We start from the raw sequence: 21,562 nt of genomic DNA, 5'->3' as shown, positions 1-21,562 counted from the left end.
TAACGATAAAGTGTAACGGCTTTCCACTGAGATGGGGAAAGAAAAAATGTCACAAGCACACACGTTTCACTTCTAAAGGATATGTACCAGCTAATGACATTTACTTTAATAAGAACATTCGACGTACACATCGTACCTTAATAATATGATAAAATGGAACGAAATATTTGTAATATAATATAGAGAAAGCCGTGCGTCTGCTTCTCGTATGGCTTCTTAATTAAATTGATATTACTGGGTTTCGTTGTAAAATTTAATAACGTAATGATGAAAGCTAAATAGTTTTCTGAAGAAATTATTTCTTTAACTTTTGCTTATTTTTTGAACTCTAGAAGGACTTTTAAAGGCGGCCTTTGAATACTAAAGATAAAAAGACCAATAAGACGCAAAAAAATATTAGAGAAAAGTATCTACATTGGTAATATTTGAACAAATAATAAACTATATCAACTTAACCTGTAAGATCATAAAAATGTAAAGTCTTTGTGACCCAGAATAGGTGAGGGGCGAGCGGTTGAACACTGCCAAAGCTAGCGGGCACTCAGTCGCGTCAGGGTCTTCATGGCAGACGCATGTCCAGCGATTCCTTATCCACAAGTTACGTGTTTTAATAGATGTTGATGAAAATTAAACAGTTTTAAGTGTTAGTGAACAAAATAAACCTTAAAGTAAGGAAAATAATTGTGATATGTGACTTTCCGGATTATACTCGAAGAGGATGTTTGTTTTATTAGCAGTTCTCAGCTTACTAATCAAAGGTGAAAATTATATTAGATATTTAGAAATATTAGTATAATATTGGCTTACCCGTGACTGGAGCGTTTATTTTATTTCAAATATATAGAAAAATCATATAGAAAAATTGAAATCGTAAATGGTTTCGTAAATAAAAAAACATAACTGATATCTTCGTAGAAATTTTCAATATTTAAACATTTATTTTAACGTAACAATACAGCGGAGATAATAAAATTACGTAAAATTATACAGAATATTAAATAATGTATAAAATATTTTTATGGAAAATTACAAAAGCACGATGCATGAAGGAAAATTTTATGCCATATAAGCTTTTTCTAATGACCCTTACCGACTATGCTCTATTAACGCTATTTCCTAGGATGTAGAAACTTTAATAACTATCTATATATTATATTTAAATTTGCATGATAAAATATATAATTACAGTATATATACGATCTAGGTGCAGTTAGTATTGGCTATAAATATATAACTGCTCTTAAACCTACAGGCTGGAGGTATTGCATGTTGAGTGGCGGTACTCAACGCCGCGCTTTGCCTTGTTACAAGAACGAGGAAATTAAAATGTTATATATTTGCTTTCCTCGAATAGAAATTGAAACTATAAGCTTGTGCGCCAGGAATGTACGAACAAAAGTTAGATAAAGGATAATTTTATATAATTTATGCATTATAACTTTTTATTTATATATATTATATATTTATGTAACTTAACTACGTTTAATGTGCCATTATAATACGTGGTTAATTATAACGTCCATTAAAGTCTATACTCGTACGTCCAAATACCTATGTGTAAAAAACAAAGATAGGTCTTGAAAACAGTGAACACTGAAAAGCTTTTAATCGTATAAACGTCATATGATGGTTAATAGCTAAGACAAATGACTGCCTGAAAATTGGATACTTTTTATATATGCTTATATTATGCATACGATTTTAAGTTTTAGAAAAAAATATGAATTATTCTAGTATGGTTATCTTACATTGTTATGCATAAAGTAAACTGTAATTTAAATCTTTGAGGTTTTATTTGATTTTGTTTGCTTAAAATGTCGTATGAGAAAAATATACTTATTTTATATCTATATCTTTTTATACATGTAAGACGGCATGTACTTGCACTCGACAAACGTGTTTGTTGGGGAAATCCCGATGCCGTGAGAATTCCGGGATGAAAAATATTATTTATGTTGTTCAACAACCCACTATGCATATCGGTGTTACTTTCATAAGAATGGGTACAGCTTTTCCCGAGACATGCCAGGACAAACATAAAGACAGACTGACAAAAAAAATGTTCTTTTTTGTGTATTAGTATCGTATAAATAGCTGTATTAAGTTTATTTATAGGGCGACTATAAATACGACTGTAGATTCGCGAATTAATTATTATATTTATTTCTCGCATCTCTACTAATCTTTCAGTGGAGATGCAAAGCGTGGCCGCCTTGAGTTCCGTCACTCAACACGTCATACCCGGAATATGCGGAAAACAACGCAACTCTAATGAAATATATAAACATTATGTCTAATTTAAATATCAACCTTATTAAAAATTCCTTACCTTTATTAAAAATTCTAAATGAAAATCGATAATTCAAATGTTATTTTTGTAATTTATTAGCTCGGAATAAGTTGTATCTGCACGTAAATAGCTCACCTAATTTTTATATATAGGTAGGTACATATTTAATGAATATCTGTTTAGGATATAAGGGTCATAATCAGAAAAAGTGTCCTTTTTGTGTCTTTTCTTGTCCCGCTACTTTGAATGCGTTTTAAAAATACAATTTTAAAGATAATTTAAATATTTTGCCATTTACGATAAATTTACTTATTAACTTAAAGATTTTTGTAATATTTTAAATGTATTATGGCTAATAATAGTATTTTTTGTTAGTTGCAAAAAACATTTCAAAATGCTTCCATACAATTTTTCGTGTCCCATTCACCACTTTACTTTTTAAAAATTGATTTGTTACGAATATTTATGGTTTTATTTGATTTCAGATATGGTTATATTACTTTACTTTATGCATAATATTAAATAGAACTACTTTTATTGATACATTATTTAATAAATAATATATATGAATTAAGTAAATTTGTCCCAAAATATTGTCTTTTTGTTACTCAGGGCTAGTAACGTACAATTAAAATATGAACGCAATTATTTTGGATGGTGTTTTATATTAGTTTTTATTGTGGCACCATTATTGTAAAAGTCAATGCTATCGTAGCTACAACCAGTAGTGTTCTCGCAGCAGTTGAGGGGTTCAAATGTTTTAGAGGGAATGCGTGAAATTACATCTCAGGGTTACAAACGGCTTTTATTTTGGTAAGTATTCTATAATTTCGTTTTCTTGTTTATGTTATTTGCTTCTTTTTACAAAATCTCAAAAAAGAACTTCAGTGCTTGCACATGCAACACGTGGCTTATGAACAAATATTTAAAAAGGTTAGAATTTCTCAGACTTCATTCTCAATTTTGTTATATTTCGTTACGTAACGAAACTGAGAAAATATGAAGCCTAGTTCATAATTACGGTACCAATGTTTTCTTATATATGTTTATAATAAAATTGTATCGAACCGGTGCTTGTATATGGAAGATATGTATATAAGAAAAAAAAATTGCTGGCATATGAAAAAAACTATTAGTGACTTTTCATAAAGTAAAGTAACCAAAAATAATGATTTTTAAGTTTTTTGCTTGTTTGCTTGTTTGTCTGTGTTTGTGCACGCTAATCTCAGAAACAGCTCAACCAATTTAGTTAAAAATATTTTTTTATTCTTCCTGAAATTAGTTGTGATTTTGTGATTATTATTTTTTTGATAAATATTTTTGTATTTTCAGTAAGCGTCATGGCTCCTTTGTCAAATGCTAAAACATAAAAGATATAGAGAACGTCTTAAAAAGACCAATCCTATTAAATATGAAGATATGCGGAATAAACACTTACAAAGAATTAAACTTAATTCCAGTGATAACGACTCAAATTTTGATATATTTTAAAGTGGATTTAATTTTATCATTAACTTTGTGATCTCTAACTAGAAATATAAGTTTATTACGTTACGGACTAGCATTATTATATTGTTAATATTGTCACTTTGTTATGTTTTCTTGTTACATTTATAATCTGTTAATATTCTACGATAGAATCTTTAAAATTTTAATTTGTGTCTCATTAAATAAAAAAAAACAATAGTTTTATTGATATAATATCCTTATTTCGTTGTGTATAATGCCTTATGACATCAGTTTCGTAACAAAGATTATCAGTGTTGTTACTTATCAGTTACGTTACGAATTCGAAAATGTCCACTTTTCTGATTATGACCCATAAATTATTATTGAGTGACTTAATTAAGCTCACGTTTTCCCCAAAAGTTCGACTGTAACATGTTCAATAATTATGATGGATTGGGATGTGTCAAGTCTATTCCAATAAAACTCATTATAAAAATTTTATTACTACAATAATACTCAGATCGTTCGTGGCGCAGGTACAGAAAAGTGTGACTGTAACGCGACGATTGTGGGTTCGATCTCCACTCGAGGATATAAAATATTTATTTAAATGTTTATTTCCATTTCTCTTAACATATCGAGTAAGAGTTCTTCAGAAAGTGGGGAGGGGGACAGAGTGTTTTAACACTAGGTTCCCTTTGCCTACCCTACTATGTTCCCTTACATACAGCGTAAAGTAAAAAAATAATAATGATGTCAAAGAAAAATGCGTCTCTGCAGTTAAGGGCCCTTGGATATGTAAACGAAAAACCAGTCAAGTGCGAGTCGGACTCATTTACTGAGAATTCCGTATCAAGTTCATTATTGTAGGTCAATTGTTAGTACAACTTATAAAAGTTGACAAATTTAAATTTGCATTTTTCCCATTTTTTTGTTTTTTCTTTTACTTATTGTCAAATTTGATCATTGTAGGTCCAGTGGAAGTACCGGGTGAGTTTCGTACAAAATACTGCACAAACGATGCATATATCCTTTGATTGCGTTGACTTGCAACATTAAATTTTTCTGTACACCTAGGAACCGTAGACCTGGATATTAGTTATTAAATTCAGCATGATACCTACAAACTATCTTGAGATAAATGGTTTTGACAGACGGACAGACGGACGATAAAGGAATCCTATAGGAGTTTCGTTTTGTCTTTTGACATATGGGACCCGTAAAACATTTGCTATGAATCTATATAGGTTTATCGTCATTTATTGATTTATATATAAATATAATACAATAAATTATGTTAATAGATGAAATAAGGTCATCACATATGTATTGACCTTATTTCAACGCCTTCTATACACAAGCTATGATTACCTACTTTTAATAACATTCAAGTTATTTACAACGTTTATGAATCCTCACATAATATGAGCTGGTAAACCAATTATATGGTTTATAAATTTTAAATATCATTTGAAGCCTTACATGTTACATACGATGCTATTATATAAAATGAATATAAAAACTTGTCATTTATTAAAATACCATTAGACTAAATAAAACCAGTCAAGTGCCAGTCTGTCACGCTCACCGAAGGTTCCATACCAAGCAATTGTAGGCCAACGAGAAGTACAGCTTATGAAAGTTGACAAGCTTAAGTTTAATTAGTAATAGTTTTACTTATTTAATATGAAATGAACTACGATTAGAAGTTTATAATAGTTTTTATGTCTAATATAATTATATATGTAAATTTCCACTTTTTCGGTTTTTTTTCTTTCTTATATACAATTTCACTACTACTATCCTATCCACTACCCTATAAAACGTGAAGCTTAAAAAAGATTTAAAAGATTGATACCTCCATACGATCTTGAGATAAAATGAATAGTTTTTCAATACGACAAATTGATCCTATAAGGGTTTCGTTTTTTCCTGTTAAGCTAAGGAACTCTAAAAATTGTTATTTTAGTAATCGTTTTGTTGATAAAGTTAAATATAATATTTGTGTGTATGAAAAAGTAATTTAAAGTAATTCGGTTACCTATTACGTATTTGTACCAACTCTTCCATATTACTTCGAGGGTTCAAAAGTTGCCAAAATAATAACATTATCAGATCGACCACATTGTCTCTCTCCGCCTGTTCGTGCTTTCTATTTATGTAAGCTTTATTCCAATTGTGTAGAAAGTAATATTCCATTGTGAATGAAATGTAAAATACTGTTACATTTTCCGAGTTTTGCAATGTTATACAATTTTTTACAACAATTTCTGCATTTTGCGCGTATAACGATAACGATATATGTAATTGAGAGAATCTAGAGAGAAGTCACTCTGTCTTCATTTTTACTTAAAGAGGACTCTTACTAACTGGACCATAATAATATTTTAAAATAATAAAAAAATGATATATATTTTCCTTGATGGCGTAATATCGTGATTTAAAAAAACAACCATAGTGTATATACATAGATAGCTACTAATGTTGTTGCACTTTTGCTTTTAACCTCTGAGTATGGACTTCTCACCTGTGTAAAGCGCACATTTTAAGGTACATATTTATATGGACATAATTCCCACAAACTGTGGGAATCATCATAGATAATGTTTACTAAAACACATCCTGACACAGATGCTCTCTGGTACTCTCTTGAATATTAAAGTAATATGTTTCGCAAATAGTTTATACATTTTCAATTCGCAATACTCTTTATTTATAATTGCTTTTGAAATATGTTTATTTATATATAAACGTGTGTACAATTTTACGTAATATCATTTAACTTTACTTTACTTTAAATAGTAAGCGTAGGGGCACAAAGTGTAACTGTAAACGCGATGGGTTGTAGATTCGCTTCCAACTCGAGGAAATTCAGTATTTAATATTTTTCGCTCTGCTGTTGAGGCAAAGCGCAGCGTTGAGTTCCACTACTCAACACTGCTGGAATTCATCATAAAGTGGCGAATAGAGTATCTTAGCACTAGGCTCCCTCTGCCTACCCTAAAAAAAAACAAATAAATAGAAACGCAAAATTTATAAAAGGTACTAAGTTCATCTTTAGGATATGCAAAGGGTCTATAGCCCAATACATATAGATTAAAGCCCTGGCCTTGTTTCATCTACTGTGAAACTATCTAGTAGCTTTTGTTCATCCATAGCCACGTTCATAGTAAAGTAAAGAGAAATTGAAGTTAATATTACTATAATGTTATCATAACAAGATACCAACTGAAACAACTGGGGTCCATTCCAGCTAATTGTTAAACAAAATTTGAACTGTTACAATTATTTCCACGTCGTGATGCTCCAAGTTTGCCTTTCAAAGATTAAATTGTACGACTTTATTATAAGTTATCCGGCTTTCATGCCCGTGTTTACTCACTCTAAATGACTGTTGGGTCCGACCCAGCCTAAGCTCTGGGGAAATAAAGGAAGCAAGATATACTATTTACCAACAGATCTTTCAGTCATAAACTTGTAACTGTACTTAGGATCCAATCTTACAATTTTTTAACCGACTTCTGTAAGAAAAGGAGGTTATCAATTCGACTGCATTTTTTAACTTGAGCTTATTGCTACCCTTCGGCCTTTACAGCGAAATCAGGTAGGTAGGAATGAGGGTGCTCTATCACTAAGAAATTGCAAGCACTGCGTGGCTGCTTGAAAGAAAGTCGTCGGAAGCAAGGACGTCCACTAGGGGATTTGAACCTAGGCTTGTAGCCGTCGATCAGCAGATGCTAAAACTTAATTTTTATTAGCAATACTTATATGCAAAAAAAAATAATCATATTATGAGGATGACGCAACACTGACATTTGATAATCCAAGCATGTTGTATAAACTTTGATGCGCTTTTTGTGAGCTTTTTGTTGAAAGGGCGATGGCGAGTTCTTAGAATACTTATTTCCTGTACTATAATAAAATAGTGAAAAAAATGTGTCGATGTACAAATTATTTTTACGGAAAAAATCACTTACGTTAATGAAAAATAGTAATCCATATTTTTAAAATTTCTGCTTGCCTGTTGTCTTATTTTAGAAATATAGGTCGAGCTTGCATAAAAATAAAATCTATAAGTTAAAGTACGCGACGTGAATTTTTAATTTTTACTTATTATTTTGACGGCCAAACCATTGTTGACGTTCTCCTTACAGAACCAATGGGATACTATTGGTCATATTATGTCAATTATTTATATCAGGCTTAAATAAAATGTTAACAACCATTTTATATAAGTGCATTTTTTAAGTATATTAATTTCTCTCTAATCTATTATTTATTTAAATGTATATTTCTATTTCTTCCCTCTGGTGTTCACGCACGAAATACCTCTAGAATTCGGCGCAAAGTGGGAAATGAAGTGTGTTAGCACTAGGTTCCCTCTGCCTCCCTGCTGTGCGCGGGATACAGCGTGAAGTTATTTTATTATTATTATTATTATTATATTAGTATAAAAAAGATAAAATATTAAAGTTGAAACATTATATAGAATTATGTACCTATATTTGTATAATTAATTGTAACGGTTCTTAGCTTTGTTCAAAATTGTAAACTAGAATTCCAAAATCTGCGGCCATTTAGCCAGCTAATAAACCAATGAGGCAGTTAGGCATGAATATATTGTGCATAAAGCGTTAAATTAACATCAGTAAACGTCATTCCACTGCTTCGTCCCATTGGTATAGATGTACAACGTACATTGTGAGAATCCCCTAGGACTTAGAACTAGTAATATAATATATTAGTAGTTATATAATAATAGTATAATATAAATAAAATATTAGAGTGTATCTCTGTCCCACATAATAGAAGAAACTATTAAAAAATATTACTTTTTTAGGAGAGGGAAGATAGAGATTATTATACATTAGTTTAGAAATACATTTCCATACTTCATAACTTTAGGTTCCCCAAATACTAATATCCGGTAAGGAGTTGAAAGTAATTGTGTGTTGAGGTGCGTACCAAAGCGAGAAATTAAAAATGTTAAATATATCATTCTCCCGAGTGGGATTTAAACCCACAATCGTCACGTTTTTCAGTAACATGCTTGCGCCACTGCGCCACGACCGCCTCAATGATAACATAAAATATATTTGTTACAAAGAATTATTCAGAAAATCCCTCCATTGTTTCCGTCAAATAACAATTCTAAAAATGCATTTACAGTTTCAGGTTACTTACTAGCTTTATTTACCGAAAATTGGTTCTCATTTGGCATATCCATTTACAACTTTAGTCCTAAACTAATATAGTTCTGCTATGAATGTAAGTTGGCAATGAAGTGTAACTTTCCAGAATAAGTTTGTAAATCAATGATAATGTAGGCACTAGCTACGTCGGATCGGTAATTATTGCAAACTTGTGCAATCACCTACGTTATAGAAAGTTCATTTTGGTTTACCACACAATTTGGTAATTCACCAGTTCATACAAGTAACCACTGAACTTTGTATAAAGTTTTAAACTGATTATTATTATTATTAATAGTTAATATTATAAATTATTAATTATATTAAAGTAATATATTATTTTTTTTAATGAAAATCTTAATATAGGCATATTTGTATAACTGTATTCACAAAATTAGTCTTGGAAAATTATAAACTTACTAGCGGATGCGCGCAGCTTCGCTTGCGTATTTAAGGGTGAATTCTAATAACCCATGAAACATGTGTTCAATGAAATATTTTTAAGAGTCTAAATTTCAAATTTTATAAAAATCGGTGGTGTTTAAAGATTTTTCCATACAAACTTTCAACCCCTTATTTGCACCCTTAGGGAGAGAATTCTAGAAAACGATGAAATACGTGTTCAATTAAATACTTTTAAAAATCTAAATTTCAAATTTCATAAAAATCGGTGCCGATTTAAATTTTTTTCCATACAAACTTTGAACCCCTATTTCACCTCTTTAGGGTTAAAATTTTTCAAAATCCGTTCTTAGTGGATGTCCAAATTACGAAAGTAAACTTTTGTCCAAATTTCAGGTTTCTACGCACAGCGGTTACGGCTGTGCGTGCGTCTTACCTCAGTCAGTGAGGACAAGTCCTTTTATATATATAGATAGATAAATGCAAAAAAATATACGTTAAAATAAAATTTTCAGATTTCATAGTTTAGTTTTATGTAGTTGAAATTTTTATTTCTCATTTCACATTTATATTTTTGAAAGAATATTTAACGTAACTTTGCTTCACGCTGTATCCCTAGCGGGGTAGTAAGAGAACGGAACGCTAGGAAACGTGGTCTCAATGTTTTGATAGGATACTTATATAAAAATAACCCTTAACTACATAAAACTATTAAATTCTTAGTAAATTTATAATACTTGAAAACAACTAGCATTAATATACTGTTACATTCCATAACATATAAATATAATATAAAAATACATGAAAAAAGAAATGGACATAACCTCACTCTATATTTTATTATTATCGTACATAAAAACCACACTCGCCTTTTACTCGAAGGCGGGTACTAATATTAGGGATCTCTTATAATAAATGTGCAAAGAAAAGTAACTGAAGTATCCTTCAGAAGATTAATTTTCTTGTTACAGAATCCTTATTACTAAGGATAGTTCGTGTGTCGATCCCTTCGCATCGGTTAAGGGGTCAGCAAGCGCAGTTAGACTGCGATTACGAGCTGGGCGACGACAAACTTTACTCCGTCAAATGGTACAGAGATAATGAAGAGTTCTATCGATACATGCCTAAATATGAGCCGCCGAAACACTCTTACAAAGTTGAAGGGATCAAAGTCGACGTAAGTACTTTCTTTAAATCGTTTTACTAAGAAGCACTCGAGGAGTTAAGAAGGTTAAATGAGCTCGAAGCTACTTGAACGATTTGTTTGTCGTAATTTCTGCTTAATGAATTATGAACTGCTTACATTTAAGTTTAATTAGCAAGAAATTTGGAATTTTTTATCAGAGAGATCTTTTGGGGTCGTGTTGAAAAGTTTTTCTATGTAATGCGAAAATGATTTAATATTTTACTTTGTGTTTACTTTTGATTGCTCGGCTGATTGAAAAATAAAATATTTTTTGAATTAATAAATTTGGGTTTTGTTTCTGTTTAATGTATATTAATTACGTTTCTCGTTGGTTTTCTAAACAGAACAGCTAATGGTAATTTCTTTTATCACACAGTACTAACATGTATACTCGTATATCAATAACCTCAATAATGTTTGTAAAAGCTTTATGATATGTTTAATATTTGATGTACTATTTTCCTACGATCTGAAATATTTTGACGTTATATAATGATTCTCGACTTCATATATACTGTTTTCAAGTTACAGTATAGTATGTGATAGAAGAAACTTCCATTTTCTGGAGTAAAATGTAGTACGATATAGAGAATATATGTCTATGAAGAGTAACCATGACAAGAAAATAATAGATATTAGTAGTATTCTATTCTATAAGTATATAATTTTCATTTCGTTTATAATCTATTTTTATAGAGAAAACGTATTTGGTCTTCAGCACATCTTTACATACAAGGAAAATAAATACGCTTTTGTATAAACAGTTAAGAAAATAAGGATATTATCCACGATGTTTATATTTCTTGTTCTATTAAAAATAAAAATTCTTATAGTATTTCAGGTACATTGTTAGTATAAGAAATAAAATGGTGAAACTCACTATAATTTTACAAAGCGTTATTCATACTGTCTTTGCTTCACTAATTATATTGATTTAATAATTAGCTTTTAACATAACTTTCCAATAGATACGGACAAAAAAAGATTTAAGAAATATTACATTTAAACATGCTTCGTAGGAAGGTGTGTCATAGTAGATCCATATATATATATGGATCTACTACTAATATATATATATAGATTCTCTTAGATCACGTGTTCAAATCCCGATACGTACGATACGCTTGTTATACATACTCGTAGGTACAAAATTGTTATGATAGAAAGACATGTCTGTGTTGACACTTCGATGAGTGAATCAAATTTTTAAAAATTTTAATAATTCACTTAAATTTTCCTGTGTAGTTTTCAACTTATAAAATAACTTATTAAATTTTTTTGCAATCTTTCAAAAGCACTCTTTCATTCTTTCTAATGTTAATAATTTTAGAGGTTGTCGTGGCGCAGTGTCTGAATATAAGCGCGACGGTTGTGGGCTCGAATCCCACTCGGGGAAATGTATTATTTTCATTGTCTCGCTCTGGTAAAAAGACAAAGCCCCGTGTTGAGTTTCGCCACTCAAAAGGCAATGTCTTCAAAATTGGTCGGAAAAATAGAAAACGGAGTGTTTTGTCGAAACAAGGTTCTCAACCTTCCCTTACGGGACATACGGGGTATAGCGTAGAGCTAAAACAAATAATACAATAGTGATTTATATACTCGAGCTATTCATATACCAAATACACATGATATCTAAATCAAAATATTTAAAATACCGATGGTAATCTGGCGTAGCAGCTACTTGCCTACGTATCGCTACGCCGTAGCTCGTACGTTTATCTATCGTTACAAATATTTGTATTTATTCAATACACAGCTGTATTTTCTATTTATATCAAACATGTTTCACTGGCTGTGTTTAAGATTACAGCCATATTGTGAAAGGTAACATCAGCTTAAAAACAATTCATGTAGAAGTAGAAAAATCTTAAGTAAGATATGTTTAATACTTTGTATATACTTTTTGTTTAGAAAATGTCAAACATATAAAAAATCACATTAAATTTTTTATGCGTTTTCTAAAAAAAGATATTTTAATAACAAGCTTCTTTTTAGCTATCAAAATCCGATGATAAAAAAGTTGTACTGCATCCGGTGACATTGAAATCATCCGGCCTATACCGTTGCGAAGTATCGGCGGAAGCACCAAGTTTTGCATCAGCAGGAGGAGAAAGCAAAATGGAAGTAATATGTATGTATTATACTTTAAATATATTGTTTCTAACACAAGCCTGTTTCAGTATAATGAAAATAGGTTCTTATTCTGTTAATCTCTTATATACAGTGTTCTTCTTTTCCTTTCGTAAAATTCATCACTATTTGAGTTAAAGCATAGTTATTTATTATAATTATATTCAAGCCAAAAATTGTATCTGTATAAAAAATCTGTTCCGTTCTATTGTTAAAACTATAACGTGAAAACCAAAGAAATGCTAATAGCCTACATTAAACAGGAAAAATAGCGTGTAAGTATAATTTACGTTTATACTTAACTCATAATGTGCGATGAGGAAAGCGTATTGTAGGAAATCTTAATATACTTTAGTAATATAATATTTACAATATATATTTAGCTATATTTTTGTTCAGTTTATCTACTTAACGTTGTTCTTTAACCTTATATTTCATTATTTCTTTAACAATACTAGCAAATAGCTCAATATCCTCTTATACAAGCTTTGTGTATTCTATTCACGTATAAAATGCTGGCTGTCTACACCAAAATTATTTTAAGTTAGTTCAACGGCCAGACCTTGAAAAGACTGGAAAGGTCTGAATTGTATTTACTTAGCTACCCTTGACAGAAGCTGATATTTATATAAGAATTGGCTCCCTATATAGAAACCACGAAATATAAGTGAACTTTTGAATCTAATGCAATAAGCAATGTCTAAATATTTATATTACCTATACGTACTTATATTTTTATATGCGACATGACTATATAAATATACTATGCGCTTTTCAACCTACAAAAGAACGAAGTGAATGGACACTTAATTATATAAAGTTTTAGAATTGCAAAGGAATATCGCAAGCATAAATTAAAAATATTATAAGCCACACTCTATTTCAAAATTTGTCACCGAAATGTCTTCTAATAATTGATAAGCTATTATTATAGGCTTAAGTCGCCCGACGAAGGAAAACTTTGTTTTTTGTTTTTCTTGTTTATATTTAATTTACTTTTTGATTGATAAGGGTCTTTTATAGCATAGTTATGCCACGAAAAATATAATTATATATCTAACTTCTAAACTTTGGAGATGTTCGGAGATGGAGATTGTTCAAATAAAAACTTGTGGTCGTCATAGCGCAGGGGCACAAGTGCGCGATTGTAAGCGCGACGGTTGTGGTTTTGATTCTTACTCGGGGAAATGAAATATTTAACATTTTTATTTCCTCGCTTTGGTAATGAGGAAAGGCGTGGCGTTGAGTTACGCCACTCAACACATTCACACTAAAGAGCTGAGTTTTGTGACACTAGGCCCTCTCTGCCTATTCTGCTATAAATCTATAAAAATAATTAACATTTATCTCTATTTTTTTTTATGATTTCAATTAGCTTCAGTAGCAAAAAGTAATTGTCTCAGACCTAAATGAATTCTCCAGAGGCAAAAAAGTATAAGGCAGTTAGGCAGACTTCTATATTAGAGTTTTTGTGTTTGAAATAGTTGCTTTTTTTAGATTTACCACGAGAAGGCCCAAGAATAACAGGCAATGAAGAGGAAAATAGACGAGGTGATTCTTTGTTTCTAAATTGTACCTCAGGACGGTCGTATCCCGCAGCAGTTTTAAGTTGGGATATAGATGGTGAAAAGGTTTGTATAAATTTAAATTCAAATTCAATATATGCTTTATTCAAATAGAGTTTTACAAGCACTTTTGAATCGTCGTATGAACATAGAGCTACCACCAGCTCGGAAGGTAGTTCTGCTGAGAAGAGCCGGCAAGAAACTCAACAGTTGCTCTTTTTAATATTGAGGTTACATTTTTATTGCTTAAAACAATAATAAAATGGTAGCTATCCTGTTAAAATTGAAATGATCTAAATTAAAAACATTTTTGTCCTCCAAATATTCTTGGACATTATAATAAACTTTCTTATAGTTTATTTCTTACTTGGTTTTACCTACAAATGACCTAAATTATGGTTAAACAATAATTATTGTCTCATATATTTTTTCGATATTATTTAAAGTAAGGACATTACATTAATTTTACAGTATAATTTTTAAAACATAGCTTTTGAATCAAGAAAATATAAATACATTTATGATTTAACTATGCAAGTTCCCATCTAAACTGGAATTAAACGAATGAGTTTAATTTTCAATTTATAAAAGGATAAAGTATAAATTACGCTCACTGGGCTATTCCAACTAATAGCGTACAAAATTATGAAGTAAAAATTCGAAAACCTCCCAGCGACGAAGCTAATTTAGAATTTTTCTTGGGTTTAACTTTTACAAAGTTTTGAATACTTTTCTGATTAACAATCTGATAATGGCTATAATCTTTCCAAACTTCTATTGTTCACAAAAATCCGCACGACCTTTTGGTTTTTATTAAACTCGGAAAGTTGGTAAATTCCTTTGTTATAATATATTTTACGTTTACAAATAACGAGCTTAAAATATATAATACAATATAATTATTAACTTAAGATTTAAATCAAAATGGCTATATTTGAGGCATTGCATATTGAGTAGCAGAGCTTTTGCCTTAATGCCAATTAAAGAGATTAAAATATTAATAAATAATAATTCATTCCCCCTAGTGGGGATCGAACCCATAGCCGTCGCGTTACAGTCACACCCTCGTGCCCCTGCACTACGACGGCATTAAAAATATGATAATAATAAAAAGTCTTTAATTTACTATTTTTGTTGCAAGTAACAAATGAAACAATTCATAATTTCATCAAAAGTTTCAAAATAACAAAGAGTTAACGCTAATGGACGTGTATTGTTTAATTTTAAGCTTTGTATAAGCTAATCCAATTTGATTTGTCATTAACGGCTCAAAAATAACAACGTGTTTGTAACTTTAAATATACTAACTGATGTAGTTCACTCAGTAACTCTGTGACCATCACTTAGCAATATACCCCCTGTATACAGGGTGAGTCATATTGAACTTTCCGATTTCAATAAGGTGTGTATTAAAAACAAAGCGACATGCAGTAAAAATTATTTTATTGTTTGAAAGCACATAACATGCAGTTTTAATTTAGTTGGTTTTAAAAATGATATCCTGTAAATGTCTACCTCCATTGACCACACACTGCTGAAGCCTTTCCCGGAAGTTGTCCATTACTCGTCGAGTCATATTCAGCGGAATAGCATTGATTTCTTCCGTGATTGCAGCCTTCAGTTCATCGATGGTTCGGGGACGATGCGTGTACACCTTTTCCTTCAGGTAACCCCAGAGAAAGAAATCGCAGGGGGTTAAATCGCAGGTGATCTCGGCGGCCACCCAACGTCACCTCGCAAAGAAATGAGATGACCGGGAAACATTTGTCGCAGGATTTCCATTGAACGCCTGGATGTATGGGCTGTAGCACCATCTTGTTGGAACCAGATGTTATCGTTGTCATGATTCTGCGTTAATTCCTCCAATTTCGGTTTCAGAAAAGTTTCAAGCATGTCGCAATACCGATCACGGAGCCGCCATTTTTAATAAACTCTTCAACTACGAACGCACGATGTTGTCCCGACCAAGCCATTGCTCACACTAAAACTGCATGTCATAGCGCGTCTAATGACACCATCCCCACCCTTCTACTCCTTCCCTTCTTCGTGCAACGTCCTTCCAAAACCGGAAAGTTCAATATGACTCACCCTGTATAATATTTATTTATTATGAGGCCAGTCGTTTCTCGGGTAGTGTGACTGTAAACGCGACAGGTTTTGGGTTCGATCCCCAATCAGGGAAATTAAATATGTATGTAATATTTTCATTTCTTAGCTCTGGTGTCGAGGAAAAGTGCGGCGTTGAGTTTCGCATTTAGAATTCGGCGGAAAGTGGCGAAGTGTCCTAACATTAGGGTGTTTTAAGCCTTAAAACGAAGTATTTTATTAATATTATTATATATTTTTTTAGTTAAACCTAAGATTCCCTAAGAATAATCAAATTTATCAATGTTCCTTTTTAAATTATTTTTGTTTTTAGGTAACAGACCCAAACCTATTAGTGGAATATCCTCGCATAAAACATGCTCATGGGTTATTATCGACGGCATTGGGCTTACGGGTACCTCCTGGGCGCACGATGGAAGTGCGCTGCACCGCCAGGGTAGCGCTAGCGTGGCGAGAAGGCAGTGAAGCTGTTGTCGGCAACAGTCAAGTAGCTGATAGTAAAGAAGCGATGTTATTAGGTAAGTTTATACATTTTGACTATGTTTACATTATCAATATAGTGAAAAGCCTGGTTCGGGGCACCAGTGTTCGTGGGTTCGATTCTCAATCGGAGAATTACATATTTAAAATTTTCATGTTCCTTCGTGTGCTTCTATACAACGTGACATTGAAGTGGTTAGTGTACAGCTGTCACGCTCGGAACGCAATAAGCTAAGAACAGAACTATAAATGTCAATTTGTGTTTATATTTTTTTATTTTATTAATTTTGGGTAATAGATATAGTACATCTAATTGAAAGATACTCCATACAGTATATACTCGGATTTTCACGTTTTTTATTAGCTTTTGAATGAAAAATTACCAAGAAAATATATTTCTAGCTAGAACATGTCCACAAAAAATCCCTTTTACTGTTACTTAAAAGCTTTTAATTAAAAATTTTCAGTTCAAAAAATATTTTATATTTTTCAAGATTCGATATAGAATATCTGGAAATTGAGTATGATGGGATTATTGTCACTTAGATTTACGGGTATATAGCTAATGGAGCTTGCCAAACGTTAAATCTACAATGAATCTAGACTCGGGTCATATACCCAAGTCCACAACATAAAATTATTGAGCGAAACGAAACTTATTTAATACATATTAAGGTTACTTTTATATAGAAGTGAACTTGCTCATTTTTAAACTATTAAACTTTCAGTTTTTAAACTATATAAATAGGTTTTTGTTAAAGAAGTTTTATGCATTATTAGAAAATACATACATCTCGTAAGTGTCGCAACGTACACAGAGTGAAATTAATGAATGGTACACGCTTTAGGACCGGAGAAACATAAATATTTTACAACAAACAGTCCTTCAGATTGATTAATGGGTCAAAAATTTACATAAAATAACAAATTTTATATAAGATGGCTTACATAACAATGGATAACATTACATATCTCGTACAATACTACTTTAGGTGCTATAGAGTAACAAGGCTGAGTTCGATCTTTACAGGCCATTTCCGTTCATAAATTACATATCTCTGAATTAAAACAGCATCTCAAGATCGATCTCAAACTTTAGAGCGATTTATAAACACGGGCCTAAGTGAGTTAACTGATAATTATCATAATACCGACATTGATATTTCCAAACAAATCTTAACCCCATTCATTCTAAAGCGTTAATGGAAACAATACGAAGATATTGTATTAAATCACGTCTAATTAGTTATTCCCCTTGTTTCTCAAACGATTTCATTAACATCCACATTATTCATATTGTAATGATGCTTGGGGGAGTTTATTTTGGATTGACTTAACGTTCAGTGTTGTCTGTGTTTACTCTTACCGTCTAAAGTTGTTAGAGTTAGCTTTGTACGTAATGTATATGAACATTTAATTGGTAGTTTAAATATTATTTTTATATGAAATAGTATCTATAGTGGTCACTGTGGCACAATGGAACAGGGTCTGACTGTAAATGCGGTGATAGTAGGTTCGATACCCTCTTAGAGAGTGAGTATATTTAAATTATATTTATTTTTCGGCACTGGAAGAGCAAAGCGTGGCCTTGAGTTACATCTGGTGTGTAAGTTCAAAAAATTAAATAAATAAACATGAAGTTATAGGGGCACTGTTCAATCTGAATATTTGTAAATCTGAATAAATTTATCACGAATTAAAACTACACTAAAGAGTTATTTCCATTTTAATTTTAAGTTTGAACTAGGTAACGAAAATATAGTTACTCTGCGCACTCATTGTAGTTGAGAATCAAAATAAAAGTTTTCATTCGAATGTATTCAGAAATTGTATGAAACAGGATTCGTATTTTTGACTTTATTACATAACTTTTTACCTGACTTGATACAGTGGGCAGAGTTAGTACGTGCTTAAATAAGCTAAAAAAAGTATTACTCCACTTAAATATTCATATTGTAATTATTTTGAAAAAAATATTAAATACAGTAAAGTTGTAGCTTTTGATGACTTCTTTTTAAAGAAAATTGTCTCATTCAGAATTCATATTATCAACACTTTTCAGTGGCCGCGCCTTTCAGAGGGTAAGATTTTCCAACCTTTTTCAAAATGTATGACGGTTATTACTAAGTAATTTTGGTGTATATGATTTCAGTGTACCTAATATCTGTGTATTTTTTTCTATACATATTATGAAAGAAAGTACAGTATGTAGAAATATATACTTGACTTTAACTATAAATCAATGCTTATAATATTATATACCTATAAAGCTGAAAAGCTTATTTGGCTGAATTCAATAAACTCAGGAACTTTTGGTTGGAATTTAAAAAAAATATTGCATAATACAACTATCGAGGAAGGCTGTATTTGATTATACAATAATCTTATAGTATTAAAACAAATATTCTTTGATCCGTAGATTCATAAGAAACTTATATTTGTATTAAAAGTTATACAAAATCACAGTTCAATAGACTGAAAACTTCAATCCTAAAATTATTTATTCAACTCGATCCTAACAAGCTCTTAACGTCAGAACTTATTGAAATTTAAAGAGGCCGAAAACAAAGTTTTTTAAAGAGCTATCATCGTTTCATTCCCAAAAAGTACCTCCATTAACCAGAATAATAAACGTGTTGTTTGTTTCAGTGCGGAGCGCGGGCGGGGCGTCTACGTTAAATATAATGTTGTTAACACTTTCACTTTACCAACTTATAAGTTCTTTAACGCTCTTAGAAACGTGATAAATTATATTTTATCTTATCAGTAACTTCGTTAATACACTGTCTGAAAAGACAACCGTTCGAAAGACAATCGTTTAGGCACTACAAATAATTGTGTTTGTAAGTAATGACGTACGTAGATAGGTAAGTTACTTTTTCCCGTTACTTAAGTGTTCTATCCCGTTTTAGCATGACCATAGTGTTTGTTCATATCAAATACATATCTATATTTAATTAAGTCAATGACGCTTGTTTGTGTTTGGATATAGTTATTTTTTTATAGAAAATGATGTCAATTTGTGTTATCAATTTGAACGAGAAGCTTTTTATTATTATTATTATTATAATCAAAATTTTGTGATTGTAAATACATGTTTAGGGACGCCTTCTTAGATAATATTAATAACGTGTTGTAAATAATATAATAGATGAACTTTTTTTGTATTATTATTGCATATACTAGTCATTAAAACTTGTACGTATATATACTTATTGGAATGTTAACATTATGAATTCAATATGTGTTTGATCTTTATTATTTTATTAAATTTGATAATATTAAGTCTATGGAAGGTGTTTTATTTCCTATTAAATATCTCTGTAATAATTACTTGTTGTTTCTTGCGAATCAAATTAAATTATTTCCTCCTCACATTTATTTTTAGAAAGCTAAAAATAATATTTAATTTCCTTAATATTTAATTTCCTCGAATGGGAATCGAGCCCACGACCTGTCGGGCTCACAGTCGCACTCTTGTGTTCGTGTGCAGCGTCTGACCTCAACTACATAATTATCTATAAACATTAGAAAAATATAAATAAAGTGTTTTGACACTAAGTTTTTATGCCTATCGCGATAGCAAAACGCGTGAAGCTGTAGAAAATGTGGCTATTATAGGAGCATAACTTGAATCATTCTGAAATTAGGTATGTACGTATGAGTTAAGTTGTTATAGACACGAGTCGAGAAACTTCGTTAGAACTTGCAGTTAATAGGTACCCGTGTGACAGTACTATAATTCATTCAACAGAGCAAAGTAAAGTTGCACTTGGATCTATTTAACGAAAGTTAAGTCAGAGAGAAATATTTAATATTTAAAATTAGGTAAGTTTAAAAGTATAGAAGTTAGCATTTTCCGTACAAAACTTTTCTTGTAATATTAGCCTGCAATACCTTTCTTTATACGTATAGAAAATCTGTAACTACATATTATATGAACATGAATCAGCGAAATATATGTACGCGCACAAATTCTTAACGACAGCACGAAAATGGATAGGTCTTCTCTGCAGTACCGAAAAAGTATAATAAATGACCGGGATACGACAAACTATTTGGCGTTCCTCTCTTACTAAATATGTTAAACATTTTTACTCCCTTTTAATTTCTTATCAAAGTAATTTAAAAAAAATTGACTATAAACAACAGTTAATACATCAAAAGCTTGAAGTGTATGCTAAAATCATATACCATTTTGGGGAACGTTAACCCACGCTAAAATATTATTGTATAAAATAAGCTACATTCAACTTAAACGTGATTAAACTGCCTTAAGTCACGCAATCATTGAGACTCTTTAGTAAAAATATTGTGATATTAATCTACATCTTTATTACTAACTGCCAGCCATTTTTCAGCGTTGTATATATAAATTTTAAGTCAAATGATTTACAATAATTAATTAACGTTTGATTTGAAATTATAAAAAAAACATTAGAAATCTTCGTTCTTAAAAATACTATATATTAATTTACAAATTTAATTCAAATTCGCCGAAATCATTTTGTTTCACAGACATACCTAGTTTGCTTATGAATTATTTATTTGAAGCTACATCAATTTATGAATTTATATTAATTTCTAGGATAATACTTTTGTGCCAAATTTCTATTTTCAATTCTCTGAAAAGATCGAGTTTTAAGAAATAGGCAGACTGTTTATTGCGAATTGAGAATAAGAATATAAACCTATTATTTAATACAACTAGAATTAATGCTGCCCCCAACGTCCTTTATGTGGACTTTACGTTATTCAAATC

At 30.8% G+C, this 21,562-nt stretch overlaps 1 protein-coding gene across 1 annotated transcript; it reads left to right on the top strand.

Annotated features, from left to right (window-relative positions):
* The first annotated feature begins 535 nt into the window (after positions 1-535).
* Positions 536-20,090, top strand: LOC146532757 (uncharacterized). The gene is made up of 6 exons (XM_085195622.1): positions 536-758; positions 10,305-10,510; positions 12,515-12,650; positions 14,147-14,280; positions 16,634-16,838; positions 19,450-20,090. The coding sequence occupies exons 1-6, from the start codon at positions 719-721 to the stop codon at positions 19,542-19,544; spliced, it is 816 nt and encodes a 271-aa protein (XP_085051748.1). The 5' UTR covers positions 536-718; the 3' UTR covers positions 19,545-20,090.
* Positions 20,091-21,562: the final 1,472 nt, after the last annotated feature.

This window comes from Heliconius melpomene, chromosome 13 (genome assembly GCF_056956725.1).
Source record: "Heliconius melpomene rosina isolate 202511_hmr_F chromosome 13, ASM5695672v1, whole genome shotgun sequence".
NCBI classification, from domain to species: Eukaryota; Metazoa; Arthropoda; class Insecta; order Lepidoptera; family Nymphalidae; genus Heliconius; species Heliconius melpomene.
The sequence above is the reverse complement of the archived record's forward strand: the minus strand, read 5'-3'. Positions and strand labels throughout refer to the sequence as shown.

Bases quoted from the DNA above. Each gene is read 5' to 3' on its own strand.
- LOC146532757 (XM_085195622.1), top strand. From the start codon at position 719: ATGTTTGTTTTATTAGCAGTTCTCAGCTTACTAATCAAAG. The intron at 12,651-14,146 runs GTATGTATTATA...TGCTTTTTTTAG, and splicing joins AAGCAAAATGGAAGTAATAT to ATTTACCACGAGAAGGCCCA. The intron at 16,839-19,449 runs GTAAGTTTATAC...TGTTTGTTTCAG, and splicing joins TAAAGAAGCGATGTTATTAG to TGCGGAGCGCGGGCGGGGCG.